Source organism: Halichoerus grypus, chromosome 6 (assembly GCF_964656455.1).
Source record: "Halichoerus grypus chromosome 6, mHalGry1.hap1.1, whole genome shotgun sequence".
Taxonomy (NCBI): domain Eukaryota; kingdom Metazoa; phylum Chordata; class Mammalia; order Carnivora; family Phocidae; genus Halichoerus; species Halichoerus grypus.
In genome coordinates this window covers 2045545-2067983 of record NC_135717.1, presented here as the reverse complement: position 1 = coordinate 2067983, position 22439 = coordinate 2045545, and the positions used below count along the sequence as shown (strand labels likewise).

The window sequence follows — 22439 nt, the reverse complement described above, 5'->3', positions numbered from 1 at the left end:
GGGCCTGGGACCCTGCACCCCACCTGGTGGCCGCCGACAGGAAGCCTCAGGCCTGCTTGCGGGGGGAGGAGGGGGTGACCCTAAATCTGGAGTATGTTTTGCACTCTTTTCCTTAGAAAGCCCCCAAACTGTAAGCTAGCCCCGGAGTGTACGAGCACCCGTTCTTGCCTCTTTCCGGGAGGGAGAAGCAGCCGTGACCACACTCGACGCCGCAAGAACACTGCCGGTGGCACCCGCAGCTTCTCTCCCTGCAGCCGCGGGGGACGTTCGAGAACAAGGATGGAGCAGGCGGACGAGCGTGCACGCCGGAGCTTCAGCCGCAGGAAACACGGGGTGACAGAATCAAAGGGACACACACACCCCGGGCAGGCTGGCTGCCTTAGCGTGGCCCGCATTGGAAGGAGTCGGAAAAGTCCGTGACGACCCAGAGGTCATGAACGATGCCATAAGTGCCGGGACCGGGGACCCCACAGGCCGCCCTTGTCCGCAGACCGCACTGTTCTCACCTCTGCAGGGGACACGGAGGGCCTGTCACTCTGCCCCTGCCCGCGCAGGGTCGACAGAGCCGCCAGCCCCTCGCTTCCCCCGGGTGTGTAGACTGGCCCCAGCCCCAGGCAGCCCCTGCCCCCGGCAGCCTCCATTCCAGCCGTGTAGGCGAGGGACGTCCAGGCCCAGAGCCCCTGGTGCCATCCAGGCAGGGCCTGAGGACCCTCTGCTGGGACCCAGGGGCAGGATGCAGGCCCGCAGCTGACCTTCCTCTGCTGCCCTGGAGAGCACCCCTCCGGGCACCCAGGGTACACGGCGCTGGACAGATGGGCTCCCGCGTTAATTCTCCTCTGCCCTCCAGCGACCGGGGGAGGATCCTGCCTTGGACAGTTTGCATGTGCTCAGTTGCCTCCGCAGGGAGGAGAACGTGCCCCCCAGGACCCTGCGCAGCCGCGTGCCGTCTCGGCTGCAGGGCAGGTCCGGCCTGGGGGCTGGGAGCTGCCCTGTGAACATCTCCCACCCGGCCAGGGCGTCCACGGCCCTGTCCACCTGCACCAGTTCGTCCTCTGTCACCTCGCGCTCCAGGGCCTGGATGCACAGCGCCAGCCACCGCCCGTGCTCCTCGATGGCCTCCCGCGGGGGTCCGAGCGGCGGCGGGCTCTCAGGGACGGCCAGCGAGCCCAGCCCCTCCTCGGGCTCCAGCTCCGGCCCCCCGGAGAAGCTGCGGCTCCACGCATCGGGGGTCAGGGGCTCCGACAGGCTGCTGCCCGGCTCCGACGTGCTCCCGCAGCTCAGGCCTGAGTCAGCGCTGCCGGGGAGGGTGTCCTCCACCACCGAGGGCAGCCCTGCGTCCGGGCTGGGCCGCGCCCGTGTCCTGGCTTGCGTCCAGGCGTGAAGTCTCTGGGGGGGAGAGACAAGGCTGGGTTTTCTGGGTGCCGTCACTTTAGCCCGGGCACTGTCCCCAGGCCCCCCCAGGCTCGGCGCCACCTGGGCCCACATGCACATACTCAGCGGTGCACGCCCAAAGTTCAATTTAACTCGAACTGTATTAAGCAATAAATACTCAAAAGTCCTCCCTCTCTACCTGGTTTTACTTCTTTTCCCTCTGATCTCTGCTCTCAGGTCTCTGGCGTCTGCACCATGGACACGCCTGTGACCACACACTCGGACGCCCCTTCCCAGCGCTGCCCCCAGCGTCTCCCCCGTGCCCCGCTGACCGGGACAGAGGGACAGCAGGGACCGTCCCTGGTCTTCCATCAGTGCTCGGTCACTGCCGCAGCATCCAGGGACCAGCCGGGGACAGACCCGGGCTCCGGGGCCCCCCTCCTCCGAGCCCCTCCAGTCACGTGGGTGAGGTTCTGGGACAGGCTCCCTTCCTGGTCAGGGGCGTGAGTGGAAGGTGGGAGCAGAGAAGCCACGAAAGTTGGGGCAGGTGAACACAAGCCCAGGAGGAACGCAAGTGAGGATGCTCGTGCTTTTCACAGGCCGGAGCTGGCCCCCTTCCTGTACACCTCCCAGCGCGTCCCAGGTCCCCTCTTCCCGTGGACAGCCATCGGCCGCTCCCCCGAGCCCTCCATGGGGCAGCGTGTGGGGTCCCCCCCTCCAGCTGGGCTGCCCCCTTCCTCGATAGCCCGTTCCCCAGAGTCACTCAGAAAGGATCCGCACAAGGAGGCAGCTCTGGGACCTGGACACACCCAGCCCGCTAGCTCAGCGGAACTCAAAGTGGGGTCCCTGCCCAGCAGCACCCCCTGGAGCCTGTGAGACATGCAGGCCCTCCCCTCCCGAGGGGCCGGGTCAGAACCTGTCCCCCACGGAGTCTGGCACCGACCTTCACCAGAACGCCACCGCTTACGGCGCAGGCTGCCGGCCTCCAAAAGGAACGGGGGGCTTCCCAGAGCCTCAAACACGGCTTTGGGCTGGAAACTAAAATTCAGCCAGAGTGATTGGGTTGATCGGCCTTAATACACAGCCCCTGCCTTTGGACTTGGACTCAGAATGAAGTTTGAGTTTGCCAAGCCCTCCTCCCCGAGGAGGAGGTTCCTTCCCCCGGGCAGCTGCTGGCCCGTCTCCCTGGGCCTCGGGGCAGCCTGGGGACCCTGCTGCAGGGAGCACCTCAAGGTGACAGCAGAGGGCAGCATCGCCCCGCGAGCTCAGCCTGGCCACCTCCCAGCGTGTGCGCGAGCCTCCTCGCCAGGCCGGCGCTTCCTCTGGGCGGGGGAGGGGGGAGGGGGGAGGGCGGGGGAGGGGGAGGGGGGGAGGGCAGGGCAGAGCCTGCCGCGGGGACGCAGGGGGGCGTCTGAGCAGATGCCGGACGCGCTAGGACAGGCCCAGCACCTGACCGCGCTCAGAGATGGTGGCCTGAGAAAAGCCATCTGCCCCTTGTCCCTCCTGCACTCGTCCAACCTGATGGCCACGGTCACCATTACTGGGTGCGGACAGTGGGCCAGGCACCCGGCCAAGGCCGTGACATGCTGCCCAGCACCAGCAGGATGCCGAGAGGTTGGCACACGGGTCTGTTCACTCGGCCTGGGGTTCTCGCACCCAGGACCCGACTCAGCCCATTGGCCTCCGACCCCCGTGCGCGAGGCCGGACTGGGCGGGTGCCGGGCGGTGCGGGGGGCTGCCCCGGGAGCACCACTCACCTTGTACCTCTCGACGAGCTTGAAGCCCAGGACGTGCTGCAGCTTCCGCAGGCAGATGGGACAGAGGTCCAGGGGCCGCCGCAGGGCCTCGTCCAGGCTGAGCGCCCCCTGCATGAGGCAGCGCAGCCAGCGACAGCTCCCCAGGCCCAGGAGGTGGCAGAGCTCGTGGCACGTGACCTGAGGGAGCCCGCACAGCACCACTGCCCTCGCGGCCGCGCACCCAACCACCGGCCAAGCCCCCGGCGCCCCGGGCGGTCCCCGCAGGGCCCCGATGGCCGGGAAGCGGTCCGTGTGCCCTCGGCCCCGCTCCCGACGGCACAGGGCACAGACGGACGTCTCCGGCGCGGCGGCCCCCAGGGGCCACCCAGCACGGGAGCCTGGGCGGCAGAAAGACCCCGGTTCACATCCCAACGCTGCCCCTTCCCAGCTGTGTGAGCTCAGACGAAGGTCTGGCCAGCCCTGGGCCTTGCTGTCCGCGCTCTCTGAAGCCTGACCCTCGTGTGAGGGCTGGACGGAGCACTCGCGCCCTTCTGTCCGATCGCACGTCCTCCCCATATTCCCAGGACTCGCCCGAGCCCCCAGGCCTTCCACCCTCTTGCTGCCCCATCTTCTCCTCCCCGCCGTGCACTGACCCCACGTCCTGGCCTCCCTGCCCACCTTGCAGCACTGGACCATCCCCAGGGCGCTGAAGCCCACGCTCTGGCCTCCGTCCCGCACGGGAGTCTCGGGGCTGTCTGCGGCCACCTCGGCCGGGGCTGGGTCGGCGGCGCTGGGCCCCGACTGCAGGAGATCCCCCGAGAACCGGGCAAAGCTGCAGACGCCTACTTCTGGGGAGAGGCAGACACGCCAGGGCAGCCGCTCACGGGGAGCCCAGGAGCAAAACTGCCCCGCCCTCAGGGTGCACGGGCCCTGGAGGCCCGGCCCTGCCAGCGCGCCCCTGTGAACGTGGCCACGAGGTCCCCGCTCAAGAGGAGGCAGGACGCGGGGATGCGTGTTCAGGGCAGCGGCTTCCAGCTAGTGCGTCATCCTCCCCGGGAGGGTTGGCGCTCCCATGCGCTCGCTGGCCCAGGGCGGGGCCCCCCACAAGCGCGGGCTAAGGCAGGGGTGCCGGGGCTCTGGCTCACCGTGGCCTGGAAGGAACTTGCCAAAGGTGAAGCTCCAGGCCTCGCACGGGTACAGGTCGGACAGCGTGAGGCCCAGCACGCACAGCGCGTCCCCCGGCTTGCTGCTCTTCAGGAAAGACAGGATGCCGTCTGCGAGGGCAGAGGGCCCGAGGGGCGCTGAGGGGGCTGCTGGGCCCCCATCTGCCAGCCCCAGGCTCCGGGCAGGAAATCCTGTCATCCCCTCTTCCTCTGCCCACGCCAGCCCCTCCCAAAGTCAGGTGCAAGCTCGCCACATTGCACAAGCAGCTGGTCGTCCGAGGCCGAGAAGTCCTAGCAGCCACGCTGCACGACATGGAGCGGGGGCCACAGGCCTGGGCCTCGGGGGCAGGCAGTCGGGGTCACGTGGGCAGGACCTCAGGGTCTCCACTTCCAAAACTCAGCAGAGCTGGTTTGGACGGGGTAGTTGAGAGGCCCAGAGACATCCAAGTGGGGACGCCAAGAAGGCCACTTGACCAACGGGGCTGGTGTTCAGGGGACGGTGCCCCTGCGGCCACAGGATGGGACCCCGGCCCCAGAGACGCCTGCATCCTAGTCCCCAGGGCCTGTGAATGTTCTGCCTCACGGCAGGAGGCCGCTGTGGACGTGATTAAACTGAAGGCCTTAAGATGGGAAGTTATTCCGGATTATCTGGGTGGGCTCAATGCAATCATTAGAGTCCTTAGACGAAGAGACAGAGGGTCAGAGAGACCTGAAGGTGCTATGGTGGTGGGCAGAGACGCAGCAGTCAGGGACCGGGCCTGGAGCGGGGCCGTGTCCTGTAGGCAGGGGACAAAGGAAGGGCCAGCAAGGTCTAGGACTGGGAGAGGAGGGTCTCAGTGGCCAAACCTGAAGCCTGGGACCCAGGAAGGAACCGCCACCATCAGGATGGCACCTGCCCCAGCCAAGAGCTCCCTGTCCCCCCCGAAAACTCCGTGCTATCAGCTCCCCGTGGCTCACACTGGGGACTGCGGCCAGCCCTCCTGCCGGAGATAACCAGACAAGCTGGGGGAAATACAAAAAAACTCCTTAAAGCATCCTAAATGGGGCGGCGTTGGCCGCAGGGGACACTGCACACGTCTGGGGGGGTGAAGCAAGCTTTTCTACATCTGATTACAGTGGCGACTGGGTCACCAGTGTGTTCGTCAAGGCTCACAGAGCTGTTACGAAAGGGAGGGTTTCAGTACATGTGAATTATGCCTCAGTAAACGGGACTTTAAAAAAAAAAATCAGACATCTGATGAGAAATTAGAACCGGGGAGAGGATTGGAGCGGGCAGCTAAGGCTGAGCTGCTTCTGGGATGGGGGTGGGGGGTGGGGGCTGCAGGCTGGACTCCCAGGGCCACGGGCAGCCCAGAAAAGCGGCCTGGCAGAGGAAAACCAAAATCCTCCCTAGAACAAATCACATCACCCCCGGCCACGAGATCTTCTCAATTAAACTAGCTTTCCTATTAAGATGTCCAGCTAACAGTGAAGAATGACAAGACACGCAGACGGCAAGGGCCCCCGGAAAGGGCCCCATGCCAAGTGGCAGAGGCCGCGCCCCATGCGCTCACCCACCTGTGTGGAGCTGGAGTCTGTCCGAGTCCTGGCTGGGACGCGAGGAGCAGTGGATGGACGCGGCCGCCACCGAGGGCAGGCACCTGACCTGCAAGCCCAGGAAGAAGGCCTCCGTGCAGTCCCTCAGGTGTTCCAGTAGCGCGCCGCCCGCCGGCCCCTCACTCAGGTCTGGGGGCGGGGCAGCGCGTCAGCTGCGGGGCCCCCACCGGCCTGCGCCCAGCACCCCCACCCAGCGCCCCCGGCCACGCCAGCCACTGCGCCAACGAGGCTGACACGGACCTGCCTTTGCAGAGTCGGGCACACAGACATTTTTAAAAGAACAAAGGAGAAAAATGGAGGAAAGGCCAACACCCAGATGAAAGATGCAGGTGACACAAGTCTGGAGGGCGGGGAGCTCCGGGAGGGGTGGCGGGGCCTCATCAGGCGCCACAGTCCCTGAGGCTGGCGGGGGCAGGGGGCGGCGGGGGCGGGGCAGAGGGGCCCCTCCCTCGGGTTAATGCTGCCAAGAGCCAGCCTGGCAGGAGCAGAGTGGGACAAGGGAGGGTGCAGACGAGGCCGGGGGGCGGGTGAGGTGCCCCTGGGGGGAGCCACAACCGGGCTGTGTTTTAGGACGACAGAGGGGCACAGACCGAGGGTGGCAGCCAGGAGGGCCTGGGACGGGCTGGTTGGAAATGCAGAGCCCCGGGCCACCTCAGAACCGAAGCCACATGTTAACGAGGCGCCCGTGATCGGCTCAGGAGAGCTTGGGAAGCCCTGGGGAGCCGCTAGCGGGGGACACGGAGCCAAGTGCATGGCTTAGGGGCTGGGTGGAGGCAGCGTCTCTAGGCAGAGAGGGCGGACTGGCCGCGGGGCGATGGAAAACCAGGGCTGCCTGCAGGCCTCTGGTCCCCAGGGCTGGCGGGACGCACAGGTTCTCCCCCCGGCTCCGGCCGGCTCCTCCTCTGCAAAGCCACACCTGCCCCATGTCCCCTCTCTGCCGGGCCAGGACCCCCGCCCTCAGCACGCAGACCGCCCAGTGCCCCCCCCCAGCACCCGGCGTCCCTCACGCGCCCAGCCAGCCTCCACGTCAAACAGGCCAGCAGCGCTCACGTCCCACCCCCACGCATCACCAGCTCCGGGTGACGGGGGTCGAGTGACCTCCCCTGGCCTGTTTCCGCGCCTGCGACACGGGCTGGTCCTAATCTCAGCCCCCATGGGGGGCCCCGGTCTCTGGAAGGCACCCAGCACAGGGCCTGGGACGGCACACCTGGGCGGGGCCACACCTGCGTGCCACGGGCGGTGACACGACCACAGAGGGCCCCACGGCTGGGGCTTTCGGACAGCTGTCTGAGCTGGGGGGGGGGGAGCGTCTGAGCCGAGCGGGGCTCCCTGCCCCCACCCCCACGCCCACCCCCACCTGTGCTGTCCCCGTTCCCGTCAGGGCCTGCCTCCCTGCCTCGTACCTAGATTTAGGGTCGGGTTCCCTGCAGGGCCCTGCCGGCTCCAGGCCGCGCCCCCACCCGCGGGCCCCCCGGCCTGGTACCTATGGGCTGCAGGTAGATGTGCTTGCGGGCAGGGCTCTGCCTCCGGGACGGCAGGGAGGCGTGGAAGGTCTGGAAGTCCTCGGGGGCCTCGGGACGGCTGAGGACCCAGTCGAAGGCCGTGCGGATGAGCAGCGTGCAGAAGAGGGTCCTCCGGGGGTTGTAGGCCTCGGCCAGGAAAAGCCTCTCGGCAGGGGTGAAGGAGGACACATAGCGCTCCCGCAGGGCGGGGTCGGTGGAGACCAGCGCCTCCTTCAGGGCCCGCGGGCCGAAGCAGAACTCCTGGGCCGGCCTGCACTGCAGCATGGCGGGCCTGGCCTCTCCGGGGAGCCCCTATTGTTGCCCATGAACACCCCCTCCCCTGGGGACAGCCACCGGCTCTTCCAGAACCTTCCTGCAGGCCGATGGGAACAGCGGAAGGCTCCCCTCCGAAGGACGCCCGGCGTGGGGGGTCCTCAGCAACAGCAAGGGGTGGCAGGGACACGTCCCGGCGTGGCAGCACCCTGGGGAGGGGGACGGGCACCACTGAGCACACAGGGCCTGTTCGCTCAGGCGGGCAGTGGACACGGCCCCCCACCCGGCCAGGGGCAGAAGGACGGCATCTGCTCCAGCCGCCCAGCCCCCCACAGCGGGGAGCCTGGAGCCCCGGCGCCCACTCCCCCACCCCACCCGCCCTCAGATGGGGGGCGCCCAGGGAAGGGCCCCCCAAGAAGGAAACCAGCTCTGTCCCTTTGTGCACCCCATGGCCTGGGGCCCCACAGCACCTCCTTGTCCCAACCACAGGCCTTCCTGGCCGGTCCCCGTGTGCCCGAGGACGGAAGCCTGCTCCCCGAGTCGCCCGGCCAGCCGGGAGCCCGCACAGCACCGGGCCCAGAGGCTTCCCGCACACGCGAGGCGCGGGCACACGTGCCAACCATGGAAAGCTATAAATAGGGCGATGTGGCCGAGCAACAAAGAGCGCTTTAAGGGCTGGAACAGACCGGGCGGGGAGAGGAGACGCTGGGGAGGACAGATGGGCCGGGAGAACGGGACAAAGTCCGTTCGCAGATCGGAGTCTTCCGAGTCGGAGCGCGGACTGGCACGTCCGTGCTCATCACAGACAACACCCCCTCCCCGCCACACGCACCCCGAAACACTACCGCACTCCCGGTGGACGACGGGCTCCGTCTCCATGGGCAGGGGGAGCCTCGCCGAGCAGGGGGAGGTGACGAGGGAGGAAGCCAGAGAAAGACGCACGAATAACAGAGCAGAGCACAAGGGGGGTCAGGACGCGGCGGAGAGCGGCACTTGGCCGACGCTTAATTTAGAAAGTCAGGCCAGCGATGCAAAACCCCGAAACAGGAACGGGCCTTGTTTTTGTGGGAAGAATGGAGAAATGAGCCCACACCCCCTTTGGCTAACCCCGACTTAAAACGTTCGTCTGGAAAAACCAATTTCTAGGTACACACACACATGCACGTGTGGGCACAGACGTCTATGTAAACACACGCAAATATACACACGTATACACCAAGACGCCCTCTAGATTTCCCAGGTTTCCCTCCTTGTGGACGTGTAGATACCCTGACCTATGTTCCGGAGTTACTGTTCCGGGAGGGGGCCGGCCAGGACGGAGTGCCCACTGGGGGCCCGTCACAGACAGCGGTGCATGTATGTTTTATAGACATGAGGCCTGAGTCCATGCACAAACTTACATGCTTTTGATGTCGCATATGATGAGCATTTTCCCAAGTCCTTAGACATTCTATTAAAAAACGCCATTTTAGGGGGCACCTGGCTGGCTCAGTTGGTTAAGCGTCCAACTCTTGATCTCAGGGTGGTGAGTTTGAGCCCCACATTGGGCTCCATGCTGGGCATGGAGCCTACTTAAAAAAAAAAAAAAAATGCTATTTTTTTCCTGGTTGCCCCAAACACACCGTGATGAACATCTTGGTACATAGGTCTGAGTTTCTATGTCCTCAGGAGAGACTCCCAGAAGACACCATGTGTTTAAGGGATCTTGCTCTGCACGGCCAAACTGCTTTCCAGAACGGTCTTGCCAATGACCCCCAAGCGCTAGCTGGTCAGCAGCAAATAACAACTGGCCGCTAAATCCTGGGTGGGGCTTCTCGGCTTGAGCCCTCAGGGAGGTGGGACAGTTGCTACCCACATTTCTAAGAGGGTGCAACAAGGTTAAAACTGTCCCCAGAGCCACCCAGCTGGGAAGAGTCAGAGGAGGGACGGGAACGCACCTGCACGGGGTCCCGTCACCTGGAGCGGCGGGTGCCCCCGCCTTCCCCGCCAGACTCCAGCACAACACTGGCGATTTGCAACAGGGTATAGACACCTGGCTGCAGGAAGAAAACATCAGATGCACGAACACACGGACCGAATCACACGGCCTGCTGAAGGGCCCTTGCGGGCAGGCTCTCCACGGGGCCAGAAGGACCCGAGGGAGATCTGCCGTTCCGGAGGCGGCCGGGGAGGGCCCAGCACAGGGCACACAGGGGCGCCTTCCCTCCTTCCTTGGCTCGGTGGACAGTCCGTGAGCACCTGCCCGTCCATGGAGCTTGGCCAACTCCCCTGGATCAAACAGGCGTGGGTCCCTGGACTTCGGGAGCTTAAATTTTAGCGACATAACACACACAGTACAAGGCAGTAAAAGTGAACACCGTGTAGGGGGTGTGGGAAGGGGAGAAATGGCCCGGGGAAAACAGGCAGAGCTGGTGGGGGCCCACTGAGAAGACCAGGTCCGAGCAGCCTGGAAGGGGCCACTGGAGGGTCTGGGGCAAGTGTCCCAAGTGAAGGAGCAGGTGCAAAGGCCCCGTGGGTGGCTTCAGGGGCAGCGTGGAGCCCGGCATGGCGGGAGGGGGTCGGGGAGACGGGCGCGGGTAAGGCTGTGCCTAGAGCTCCGGCCTCCCCCTGGGAGGCACAGGGTGGGGGTCCGCGTGTGCGTGTTGCCCACCTCCTCCCCGGGGCTCCAGGCACCGTGCTGTGTGGACGCTGGACCCTCCGGCCAGCTTTCCGGGTGGGCTGTGAGCTCCTGGCCGTCCAGGACCCGGGGGGCCGGGCACAGAAGGATGCTGAGGAGACCCCCGATGAGGGAGTGCGCTGAACACCAGCTGGGCTCTGGAATGAACGCGGCCCTCTGACCTTTAACCCCACTGTGCCTCAGTGTCCCCCAGGCACAGTGGGCTTGGCAGCACCCGCCCACCTTGCTCGGCACACGGCTGGACCAAGCAGGAGGGAGGAGACGCCACCCCAGGCGGGGGATGGGGGGTGACCGCCTTGAGCACCGGACGCCATGCGCACTCACAGCTTATCTGTGGACGCGGGTCCCGTGACCCTGCTCCCGCGCCCTCGCCTCTCCCCAGAACTTCCGCTCGCAAGCGCCCGTCCTCGGGGCACCCAGCCAGACTGTGACGCTTGCCCACCAGCTGTTACCCCTAAATCGTACCCCCGCTGTCCCAGCCGGCTCAGGATCGTTCCGCCATTGAGAGCACCCCACAAACTAGTTCTCGGGGCAGCCCGGCTCTTCTGGACACTCGGGAGGGGCTGTGTCACGGGTAGCTTGAACCAGCCCCAGTCGACAACCACCCCGCCGAGCCCACTCCCCGACCCCCGCACAGGGCCTCTGGCCTGTAAACTCCAAGCTCGGTTTTTGACCCACCTCATCTGAACCCGCAACTACCCAAAACGTAGCTGCCGGTGTTCACCCACCTCATAAGCCGAGGAGACTGAGGCCAGAGAGGAGAAGCCACCTGCCCAGGGATGCACAGCTCCAAGGATTCAGAGGAGGCTCTCCTGCCTCCCGCTACAGCGCCCCTCACTCTGGGCCTCATGTCCAGGCCCTCCTCCCACCCCTGAAGGGGCTTGCGTGGCAGCACGCTCTCCCGCGTGCCCCCCACACTCCGCTCTGGGCTTCACGGTCCCCGGACGCCCCTAGCTCAGGCACAGCCCCGCAAAATGAAGAATGCCTTCTTTGTACCGAACGTCCAAGGGCCCTGCCACGTCTGTCCCAGCTGTGACTCTGACCCCAACAGTGAACCTCAGGCTCATCTCAGCCGTCCCCACGGAACCAAGTCCCGTGGCGTGGGAAGGGCCCCGAGGGTGCCCGTCCAGGAGCCGCGGGCACAGACCCAGGCGTCAGAGGACGGGGAGACCAGCGGGTGACCCCTCCTGGGGCCTCTCACATGGACAGACCACGGGGACCCCCAGGAGCTTTGGCTCACATGGGCTACAGCTGCCGACATTTACCGCTTGTTACTCTGAATACTTGCTACTTTGTTACTCTGAATACGCCTTGCAGAACGTCCCAGCAGCTGCAATGAGCCATTCACGAGCTGGGGGCGAGCCTCGGGGCGTCTGGAGCAGCCCCACGCAGAAGGGGCGGTGATGGGTTGGGGCTTCATGCTGCTCAGAGGGGCACCCGGGGCTTAGACCACAGGGGCGAAGGTCCGTGTGTCAGACCGGGGTCTCCTGTCGCAGCTACCTTCACCGGCGAGCTCCGAGCCCTAGCTTGGAGTCCAGGCACCTTCCCTTCCCTGTGACCCTCCCTGTCCGGATGTCGGATGCCGGCAGCACGTTTAGCTTCAGCATCTCTAAGTAACCCCACACCCCGCGTCTCTCCTGCTGCCTTGTTTTCCTGGGGGGTGTAACAGCCAGCTGAGCCTCCCTGTCCAGCAGCACGGGGGTCCCTGAGGCCCCTCCTGATGAGCGGGCAGGGGAGGAGCCCTGCGTGGGGTGAGGTTCTCGGGGTACATCCCACCCCACGGTGGGGGGCTCCATGTCCACTTTCCACCCTCGCCCTGAGCTCTGCTACTCCCCCAGGGCCGCCCTGTCCTGGGGCGCAGATGGCCCCGTTCCTCCCCAGACCCCCTGCACGTCAGGGCGTCCCCTCTGCCGGGCTGGCTGGCAAGTCCGGCCCGGGCGCAGAGCACGGAGCGCAGCCCTGCACCAAACCATCCTGGCGCGCTGTCCCGGCACTCCCCACCTCCTGCCCCGGGGGACGGGGAGGGGCTCCGTTTCCCCGCCGGCCAAGCGGGATGGGGGGGGTACGACTGCCGCCAGGGCGTCCTCAGGGCTTGCACGACCGGACCCACGCTGCAGCGCCACCAGGATATTCCGGCCAGGACGCTGCGCCCTGGGTCCAGTGCCACCTGCGCGGCCACCCCGAGTGGCAGTCCCCTCCTGGTTCCTCTGGGTCCCCGCGCCCCCAGCCTCCCCGCCGCGCCCCCAACTCCTCCCGCCCCACCCCCCGCGTGCTGCCCGTGACCTTCGTGCCGCATCCCTACCTCACAGCCCCACGCCCTCGGGAACCGGCACGAGCCGCGCGGCCGAGGGCAGCGAGGGCACTTGTCATGGGCCACGAAAATCGAGGAGGTCCCAGCATGACGTCAGCACCGGGGCAGGGACCCACCAAGGTGGGACGGGGTGGAAAGTGTGATGGGGCCACCAAGCGGGAGCGGAGGCTGCTCCCTGCTGCTGTCTGACCCACGGCTCCGGCCACCAGTGGGCAGAAGGCTGGAGGAGCTCCGGGCCCCAGGCACGGCTACTGACCTCTGCTGAGTTCTTGCAGAGCACGCCCGGGACACCGTGCCACTCCCAGAAACACCTGGGAGAGGGTGGGGGAGGGGCTGAGCTCCTAAAGCCCAACAGTTGAGAGGTAAGCCGGCAAGACCCAGGGAAAGCCCCCGGTGAGGCAGGTAAACCCGCATTATCCAGGGAAAGCCCCCGGTGAGGCAGGTAAACCGCATTATCCAGGGAAAGCCCCCGGTGAGGCAGGTAAACCCGCATTATCCAGGGAAGGCCCCAGGTGAGGCAGGTAAACCGCATTATCCAGGGAAGGCCCCAGGTGAGGCAGGTAAGCCCGCCTGGTCCAGGGAAGGCCCCAGGTGAGGCAGGTAAACCTGCATTATCCAGGGAAGGCCCCAGGTGAGGCAGGTAAGCCCGCCTGGTCCAGGGAAGGCCCCAGGTGAGGCAGGTAAACCCTTATTATCCAGGGAAGGCCCCAGGTGAGGCAGGTAAACCCGCATTATCCAGGAAGGCCCCAGGTGAGGCAGGTAAACCCGCATTATCCAGGGAAGGCCCCAGGTGAGGCAGGTAAGCCTGCATTATCCAGGGAAGGCCCCAGGTGAGGCAGGTAAGCCCGCCTGGTCCAGGGAAGGCCCCAGGTGAGGCAGGTAAGCCCGCCTGGTCCAGGGAAGGCCCCCGGTGAGGCAGGTAAACCCGCATTATCCAGGGAAGGCCCCAGGTGAGGCAGGTAAACCCGCATTATCCAGGGAAGGCCCCAGGTGAGGCAGGTAAACCGCATTATCCAGGGAAGGCCCCAGGTGAGGCAGGTAAACCCGCATTATCCAGGGAAGGCCCCAGGTGAGGCAGGTAAGCCCGCATTATCCAGGGAAGGCCCCAGGTGAGGCAGGTAAGCCCGCATTATCCAGGGAAGGCCCCAGGTGAAGCAGGTAAGCATACACTCAGGCATCAGGTACCCCAGTAATGTGGGGGTACCACTCCAGCATATGACACACACCCAGTTCTGTCATCGCGCCCCCTGGGACCCCCCTTCATTTGGCGGTCGCCTGTAAGAATGGAATGATTTCCAGGATTTTTTTCTGTACCGGACACTGAGTGCTCTGCACGTATTCCCTCATTTCAGCCTCTCAATGAGCCTGAGCTCTTTTGTCCCCATTACATGGACGAAAAACCGGAGAGCAGGCAGGGAAAGTGACCGGTCCGGGTGGCGGAGCCCCGCTCGCTGCACCCCGGGGCGCTGCGTGGAGAGCGCACACCACGCGCTCACATTGGGAGCGTGAGCACCATGATTCCCTAGAGACCGGCCTGCGCCTGCAGCCCAGGTGCCCTTCGTCCTTGGAGATGGAAGGGAGGGCTGCCTGGTCTCCAGCCCCGCGTGTCCCCGGGAGAGGGTCATCCTCAGCGCCGTGATCCCGCCACTCCCACGGGCCACGTCTGCCCCTCGGGAACTGGGTTTCGGCGTGCGGTTCCCGGGAGGCCACGGGCCACTCGCATGGGGCTGGGCAGGTCTTGACGCAGATGGAGGAGAGGTCCCTTCTGTCCCTGGATGGGCGCTTGCCCGAGCTTCACTGAGTGTCTCTAGAGCAGCGTCCGCCCCGCCGGGCTGCCGAGGACTCGCTCCTCGGGCTACCGGGCCAGGAAAAGTCCTTTCCCATCTGAGCTCTTCCCTTACCTGCAAGACAGGGACGCCAAAGGTCCTGGTCCACAGGGCAGGGCGTGGGGGCCGCCCCTCAGCTCTGTGGCCTGCAGAGCGCTGGCCAGATGGGGCCTCTGTGACGGTCCCTTGAAACTCTGCGTGCGCCCTGCAGCAGCACAGGACGCGCCGAATGTCCCTCGGGGGCATGGGTCCTCCAGGCGCTGGGCCAGGGGCTGGATGATGCCGTCAGCCTGGGTGATGCTTACGCCAACCCAGCGGGGCAGGAAGCACTGCCATCCCATTTTACAGATGGGGAAACGGAGGCTCAGGGAGTAAGTGGTCCCGTAAGTGGTCACGGAGACGGAAACCGAGGTCCGTGTGGTTCCAAAGGTGCATCACATCGTCTCGTCCCAAACCCCAGTCCTCGTCCTGACCTCACGCAGCTCCAGACGTCATCGGCGTGGTCACTGTGGTCTTCCTCCTGGGTCTCTGTGTTCTCATCTGGAACATTCTTCCCCACGTGGCCTTCGCGCCTGCTCTCTGGCTCATGCAGCCCTGCAGAGCCTCCCTGACCATGCACAGTGCACAGACCCCTCCCGCGCTCCCTGCTCACCCTGGTCCAGTTTGTAGTTCGTACGACTGTGTGAGACTGAACCCGGTTTCCCTGCTCACCATCCCTCCCTCCCTCTCTCTGTGTCCTAAATCATGCAGGGACACGAGCGGTCTGTCCCTGAAATCTGCATCAGTGCCTGGGACATAGCAGGTGGTCGGTATTTGCTGGATGGAGAAACACTTTATACGGTCAAATAAAAGCATAACCGACTCTAGCTCTTCCGTTCGTGTCCAACTGAGGTCACCTATTCCCTCCAACCTCTGTCGGCACCACCTCTGAGCCGGACTGGGAGGGAGTGAAGACTCGGTCCAGCTGTCCGGGCCCTTCGGCGCCCCCGAGCCTGGGATGCCGATGGCATGGACGCAGCCCATGGTTTGGGGCCACGTCACCTGGCTGACCCTCAGCGGCCCTCAGGCCACCTGTCCCGGAAGCATCGGGCTGGGGAGCCCTAAGGTATCCCCAGAATGGGTGGGTGTATGCAGCAGAAGCTCCCAAGGCAGCCCACCTCCTCGGGAACTGGGCCCTACTCTGGCCACGAGCCACCCTGTCCCCTCCCGGGCTCCGGCCTGGCCCCCAGCACCCACCCGTCAGCACTCCTCTGAGCAGGAAGGAGCACCCCACCCTGGCCTGGAGTCCTGGGAGCTTCCCCGTGCTTGTCCACAGGGCCGTGCTCCACGCTCAGATTAGGAAGATGGGGTTCGTTATTCCTTCGCAAATGTGCCAGATCTCACAATGAGAACTTCTAACGGGAGAAAATCAGAGTTCTGGGGGTACGAAGTCTGAGGCCCGTTTAGGACGCCTTGGCCACGGTGAGGGGAGGTGGGAGGGACGCTGGGTTTGGACCACAAGCCGGCGTGCTGTGGACACGCACCTCTCCCGACACCCTCACCCTGCACCCCTTCATGGCCACGTGTGCAGGACAGACCAGGGATGAGCACTGTGGTGGGGGCGGGGTGGCGCTGCGGTGGCCCAGAGAGAGGCATCCAGGCGGGCATCCAGGAGGGCATCCAGGAGGGAGGACTGGGAGGAGGCCTCCACGCTGGGCTCTCAGGTTTCTGGGGCCTCCCCTGGACGAAGCTGTCCTATCGAGTGGTGGTAAGGGTTGAGGGTAACTGGCAGGCGGGCAAACGGGGGCCCCTACAGTTCTTTCAGGGTATGTGGTGTGACGGGAGGAATGAGCGACTGTAGGAGCTCAGGAGTGCAGACGGAGAATGTTCTAGAATGGGGTCTGGGAGAATGTTGGGGGAGGGGCCGAGGCTGGAGTCTGGGCTGTGGGGGCAGGAGGTGCCCTCACCCCCTGGCGACGGTCCCATCAACCGTGCCGAGAACCCACACCAGATGCTGGCATCCCATTAACGACGAGGGAGCACTGCTTTCCTGGCGCTTACGGAAGCAGCTCTGCCCTCGGCACTCAGAGCCCGTCCCAGCCTGGACACTGGAGGTGTGGCGGAGGCCTCTGCACAGCTGGGGAGGGACCCCGGGGACAGGCCTGGCACGACATCCCCACACGGTGAGGTTCCCTTCTGGCTTCAGGGGACGCCTGGGCCCCCAGACGGCCCCCAGGACCCCGCTCCTCTCTCGGCTGTGAATGTGGTGCCCCTTGAGCTCCCCAAACCAAGAGAGACCTGGAAGCCCGGGGCTCCCTCCCTGCTGCTCCTCCTCCCGGGGAAGCCCTGCCCCAGCCCCACAGCCCCAGGTTATCAGTGTCCCTCCTGACCGCACACGGACATCCCGGACCGGAGTCTGGTCGTGCGGCCCCGTGCGTGCTGTCCCCCAGGAAAGCACGGGAGCGGTCCCACAGGGTACACTGGGCAGTGCAGCCCGTCCTCCCATGTGGGGGGGGCCCAGACACACCCACCAATTCAAGCGGCCGCTCTTCTGAGTCCCGACGGCGCTGGGCTCTGGCTTGGGACCCCGAAAGCACAGGGAACAGGTGAGGTGGGGCGGGGCAGGCACCCCAGGCTCCCAGAGGTCAGCTGAGTGGCCGGGAAGAACCTCCTGCCTCCTGGCCCCCTGTAGCTGGGGGACAAGCTTCCCCACACACTTCTGGGAGGCGAGGTGCTCCTCCCCGGCGGTCTGCCCGGCTGGCCCCCACCAGTTCCCATGAGGTCCGTCTGTCCCCTCCCCAGGGGTCCTAGCTGGGGCTGGTGTCAGGGGGAGCCAGCCGGGGGGAGGGAGGGACAGGCTCCATTCTCAAGGCACACGCCCCGAGCGAGGGCCACCTTCTCTCCCGGGTCCAGGGCATCCCGGCTGCCGATGGGCTCCCACAGCCAGCGGCCGTGAGAGCGGCACCCCGCTCCGCCCAGGGCCCCCACGCCGCAACCCCGAGCGGGGAGCGGGCCCCGTGTGCAGAGAGGAGCCCCCGTCTGAAGGCTGGCCTTACCGCTCCGGCTCCAATTTCTCCCCCAAGCGGCCCTTTTCCTTCCAGAAACCTCTATGGTAAGGGCTCCCTTTGAGCCCAGTGTCGCCCTGCTGGGGACCGCCGGCCTCCCAGGCCCTCCCGGCCCGGCCGCCCACCCGTCTGGAGAGACAAGTACCCCCACGGATGGCTGAGGGATTGGTCATCATGGGAGTTTGTTGCTTAAACCATAAGAAATGATGTGACAACAAACGTCCATTGTAGCAGATTTGGAAAATTCTGAAAAATGAAGGAAAACAAAGAAGACCGTTGAGAGGTCATCTCTCAACTTTCTGCCTGACGTCCTGCAGATGATTTTTCTCTCCGTGTCTAAATCTACTTTTCAGGGGTTTACACGACACGTCCTGTCCCGCGGGTGGCTGCACGCGAAACGCCTTCCCTGACGACAACCAGCAACGGGCATCCCCACCTTGTGTGCGTTGTGTTTCGTGGATGATTCACCTGGTTCGGGATGTTCTGTGTTTTTTTTCCCCAGTTTCCTCACTATTTTACGTGTGTATAATCTGTTCTAATCTCATTTCCACACATCTCTGCAGCACGCATATCCGATTCTCTCCCCCTTGGGATAAATCCGCACAGAGTCTGGCTCAGGGGGCGACACGTTGGACGTGCGGCGCAGAGAGGATGTCCGGTTTCTCCCTGTGGGGGGTCAGAGACCCGGGAACCCGAGAGCTGCTCCATGGACACCCGCCTCCCCACCGGCCGCCTCCGCGCTGCCCCCCAGGGCACATTGGCCTCAGACCCCAGACCTTGCCTGTGAAGTCACCTCGTTAGAGCCAATTCTAGAAACGGGCAGTGACGTGGGGGTCCCCTGTCTTTTCAGCCACATGGTCAAAAGGGTACCGTTCCCACCTCCATGCTCCCTGCCATCCTTTGGCCTGGGCAGATGTGGGGTCTGGGGAAGCTCCCTCACCTCACTGCACCTGCTTCCTGGGAGGGGGTTGGATAGAGACCGACCTGTGGCCTCAGAGTGGGATCTCACTGGGAATAAGGGTCTTTGTAGGAGGAATTAAGGTAAGAATTTCAAGATGAGATCACCCTGGATCAGAGGGGCAGGTGGTCTGTCTCAGTGACAGAGCATAGAAGACATGGGGAGAAGGCTAGGCGGCCCCGGAGGCTGAGGTGGAGGGTCTGACCACAAGCGCGGCACGCCGGGGCCAGCAGGAGCTGAAGGCGGCGGGAAGGACCCTCCCCGAGAGCCTCTGAGCAAATGCTCAGACAAGCTGCCGTGCGGCGCATGCTCTGTCCCAGGGCACCAGGCACGGCGAAGGCGGACAGAGTGCCGCGGAGACGGAGGATGGAGGCGCCGAGGACGGATCTGCAGAGCTTGTGCCACGTGAGGGGGACGAGAGGCGCTGGGCTCTGGGGCAGAGAGGGGTTCCCGCCAGCCGGAGGGACTACAGGTCGGAGTGGGCGGGGCCTCGGGGGAAAGGACCATCCTTGGGGGGGTGAAGGGCTCAAGAAGGGCAGCAGGACTACACGGGGGGCGGGGGGTGGTCAAGGGCCCTGGAACAAAGGCAAGGGACCGATGGCCCAGCAGGGGCGTCCATGTCTCTCACTAGGTCACCTGGGAGCAGTGCCGGGGAGGCGGGTGATGCTCAGGTCTGAACATCAGGCCCTGGCCGTGGGAGGGTCTCGCGCTGGCCTATGGGATTTGGGGTCAGCTCGAAGAGGGCCGGGACATGGATTCAGGGCCTCCCTGCACGTGCCTCAGCTTCCCCAGGCCTCCCATCCCAGCTCCTGGAGCTGAGCTGAGTTCGCTGGAGAAATGCAAAGTGAAGCTATCGTCCCCCCCCCGCCAACCTGCCAGCCTGGAACCGCCCGCCTGAACACCCACCCTGTACCAGCCCACACTGGGCGCCCAGGGACTCCCAGCCCCCGGAGCCGCAGCCCCTCACCTCCAGCTCGGGGCTGCCTGAGGGCCCTCTCAGGCATGGGGGGGTGGACGGGACAGAAGCCCCTGGGGTTGGAGGTGGGACAGGTGGGCGTGAGGGGCCGAGCAAGGCTGGGGCTGCCAGAAGGGCCCAGCCCGGGGGGCCACCCTCCGAGCTCCAGATTAGCATCCCCTCCGATGCAGGCTCAGAAAGCCCTTGTGCCCCCCAGAGAGCAGCCAGGCTGGCTGGGGCCACACACTGAGGACCGCTCCCCACGGGCTCGGCCAAGCCTGCAGGGGGAGTGGGGGCCCAGGGGGACTGCTCTGATCAATGTCCCCTCCACCCGAGTCTGTCTCCCTCTGGCGCATCCTCTTGCCTCTCCTGGTTTGGGGAGGTCAGGGGACTGGAGAGAGTCCCCGCTCTTCTCAGAGACACAGAGAAACCCGGTGGGCACGCGGCTGGAACACACGCCCTCTCCGGGGAAGGCAGCCCCCATGCCCTGGCGACATCGGTCCCCGTCAGGGTCACCTGGACTATGGAGGTGGCCCCCTGGGCTCCAGGGACCACACAGCCCCTGGTCTGGGCCCCAGCAGCCGCAACAGCTCCACCCTCGGGGCCCGGAGCAGGGCAGGCGCTCCCAGGACAGAGCCTGCCCCGTGCCCAGCATGACAGTGGGGGCGGGGGGGGGTGCTCCAGACAGATGGGCCGCTTCCCCCGCCAGCCCCGTTTCCCCAACCAGAATCAGCAGCCTCGCGCAGCTTGGGGGGCCGTCAGCGCTGATGGGGCAGGAACATGGGCCATGCTCCATGCTCCGGAAGGCGTCTGACCCCGAGGCAGCCTGGGCACACGCCGCTCAGCTCCGCACATCTCTGCTGGACACGGTGCCTCGGAAGTTTAGGGTCTGGTGACTTGCCAGGGGGCCCACGTGAGGCCACGCGGTCAGGATTTGGGATGTCCTCCAGCCTACTTGGCAGGTGTGCCTGCCCCCCACCCCCGCCCTGAAGGGGAGGCCTGGGGAGGCCCGAAGTCCAGGGGGAGCAGACCCCAGGCGGGTGGGCGGCTCTGGGCAGGCCCGTGAGGAGGTCTGGCCACACTGAGCCCTACCTGGGGGGAGGGAGCCAGCTTTGTGGCCGGTCTGAGTCCTTGGACCCCACGGTCCAGAAGCTTCTCTAAGCAAGCCCAGGAGGAGGGGCTCAGTCAGGGAGGGGGAGGGGTCCCAAGCGGGGCCAGAATCAGCCCGACACAACCAGGCTGCAGGGGTGCGGGGGGCCGGTGTCACGGGGCCTTCCTGAGACACCCAGGCTGCATCTCCCACCAGCCAGGGCAGGGAGGCCGCGGAAGGAGGCCGTCCTGCTGCAGGGCCCTCGTTCCCGGCGAGGCCGGCGAGGCCGTGAGCTCCCGCTGCATCCACACCTGCAGCCCGGCCCCAGAGCTACAGTGGCTGGGGGGGGGGGGTGCCAAGGACACGGGCGTGCTCCCTGAGTGCCAGCAAGTCCCACCCGGGGCTGCGTTCTTCCGGGTGCCGCACACCCCGCCCCGCCTGGAGGGGCCGGAGCTGGGGCCCCGGGCAGCGGTGGGGTCCGGCCTGTCTGAGTCCTGAGCTCCGAGCATGTTCTGGGCGTTCCTGGGGCAGCCCTGGGGGCCACACGCACTTCACCTTCAGGTGCGCACCCAAGCCTTCCCCCCGCGCCCACTTCCCCCAGCGCTTCCCATCCCAGTAGACGCTCCTCACCGCCACCGTGACCAGGGAGCCTCTCGTGAACCTCCAGACCATCTCCGGCCGGCCCCCGGCCCTGGCCAGGCTGCCCAGCCTCACCTGTATGACGGCTCAGGTCTCCCCGGGGCCCCCTCCAAGCCGCACACCCACAGCTGGATGAAGCCCTGCGCCCCACGAGGCCTCTCAAGGACTCCCCTTGTTCTCAAAGCCCAGCCTTCCCCTGGAGCCCCTGAGGTGGCCACTCGGCCCGCCATGGCCCACACTTACCCCGGCTCTGTGCGTCCCAGACACTACCCTCTTTCACCCTCCGGGGTCCCTCTGCCCAGAAGGCATCCCCCAACCCCACCCGGTTTGCCACGCGTGCAGGGCCCCAGGCGCTCCGGCCACCACTCCTTGCTGCCCTCCCCACCCAGCCCACCTCCAGGCCTTTGCCGGGCAGGGCCTTCCCCCCGGAGCCCCCGTCCCCGCTTGGCTGGGACGACACCCACTCCACACTGAGCCCGACGGCGACTTCTTCCCAGAAGCCCTCCTGACACGTGCCTACCTGCTCAGCAGCTGTCCTCGGCCCGGAATGGCGTGCTACGGGCGGGGCGCTGCGGCCACATCTGTCGCGTTCCCGCCCGCGTGCAGCGCGACGCCCGGCTCCTACTGAGCGCTCAGACCGGTGATGCACCGCAGCATGTCGGCCCCCACCCCTGCACACGCCCGCCCGCGTGCCCGCACACCTGCCTCCATTCACACACGTGCACAGCGCACGCCCGGGTCGCACACACACAGCCAGGCGTGCGCGCTCGCTCATGCCGTCCCGCCACCCTCACTGCAGCAGGCGCCCGAGCTGCTGTGGGCCGCCTCTGCCTGCCGGCGTGCTTGCCAGGCGGTTTCCATGGCGACACATCTTGGCTCTGACGGGAACAGACAAGTGCAGGGAACACAGTCTCCACGGAGGGGACGAGGCCCGGGGTCTCCGCCCTCGGGCTCCCAGGCAGGCACGGGGGGCGTGCTCCCCTAAGTAGAGACCCCCCCCCCGCCCCAGCCCCGGACTAGGCTTGCACCCGGAGAAGGAAGTTCAGGATTTCCTCTTGCTACATACTACGGGAGCTGTCATTCAGTCATTCAACAAACTCCCGTGCTGACTGCCCTGCCTGGGCATCGGCCTGGCTCACAAAGGACTTGGGGTCGTGTCCTGAGGCTGGACTATTGTCCCCACTGGCCCACCAAAGGCCCATCCCAGGCAGGTCAGGAGCTCTGGGAGCAGCAAGGCCCAAGCCTCCCCCGCTCTTGGAGGCTGGCTCAATGCGGCAAGGGTTCGGGGCTCCCCCTCT

General features: G+C 65.8%; 1 protein-coding gene across 6 annotated transcripts; it reads right to left on the bottom strand.

Annotated features, from left to right (window-relative positions):
* Positions 1-803: 803 nt before the first annotated feature.
* On the bottom strand, positions 804-21790 carry AMZ1 (archaelysin family metallopeptidase 1). Of its 6 annotated transcripts, none has more exons than XM_078074249.1 (8): positions 11047-11512; positions 9579-9677; positions 7350-7850; positions 5828-5995; positions 4253-4381; positions 3786-3955; positions 3129-3305; positions 804-1386 (listed from the first exon to the last, which is right to left on the bottom strand). In XM_078074249.1, the coding sequence occupies exons 3-8, from the start codon at positions 7651-7653 to the stop codon at positions 826-828; spliced, it is 1509 nt and encodes a 502-aa protein (XP_077930375.1). In that variant the 5' UTR covers positions 7654-7850; positions 9579-9677; positions 11047-11512; the 3' UTR covers positions 804-825. The 6 variants fall into 6 exon arrangements, with proteins under 6 accessions (XP_077930375.1, XP_077930374.1, XP_077930378.1 ...); XM_078074248.1 differs by lacking the exon at positions 11047-11512 and adding an exon at positions 10292-10413; XM_078074252.1 differs by lacking the exon at positions 11047-11512 and adding an exon at positions 10292-10413 and having other exon boundaries at positions 3129-3236.
* Positions 21791-22439: the final 649 nt, after the last annotated feature.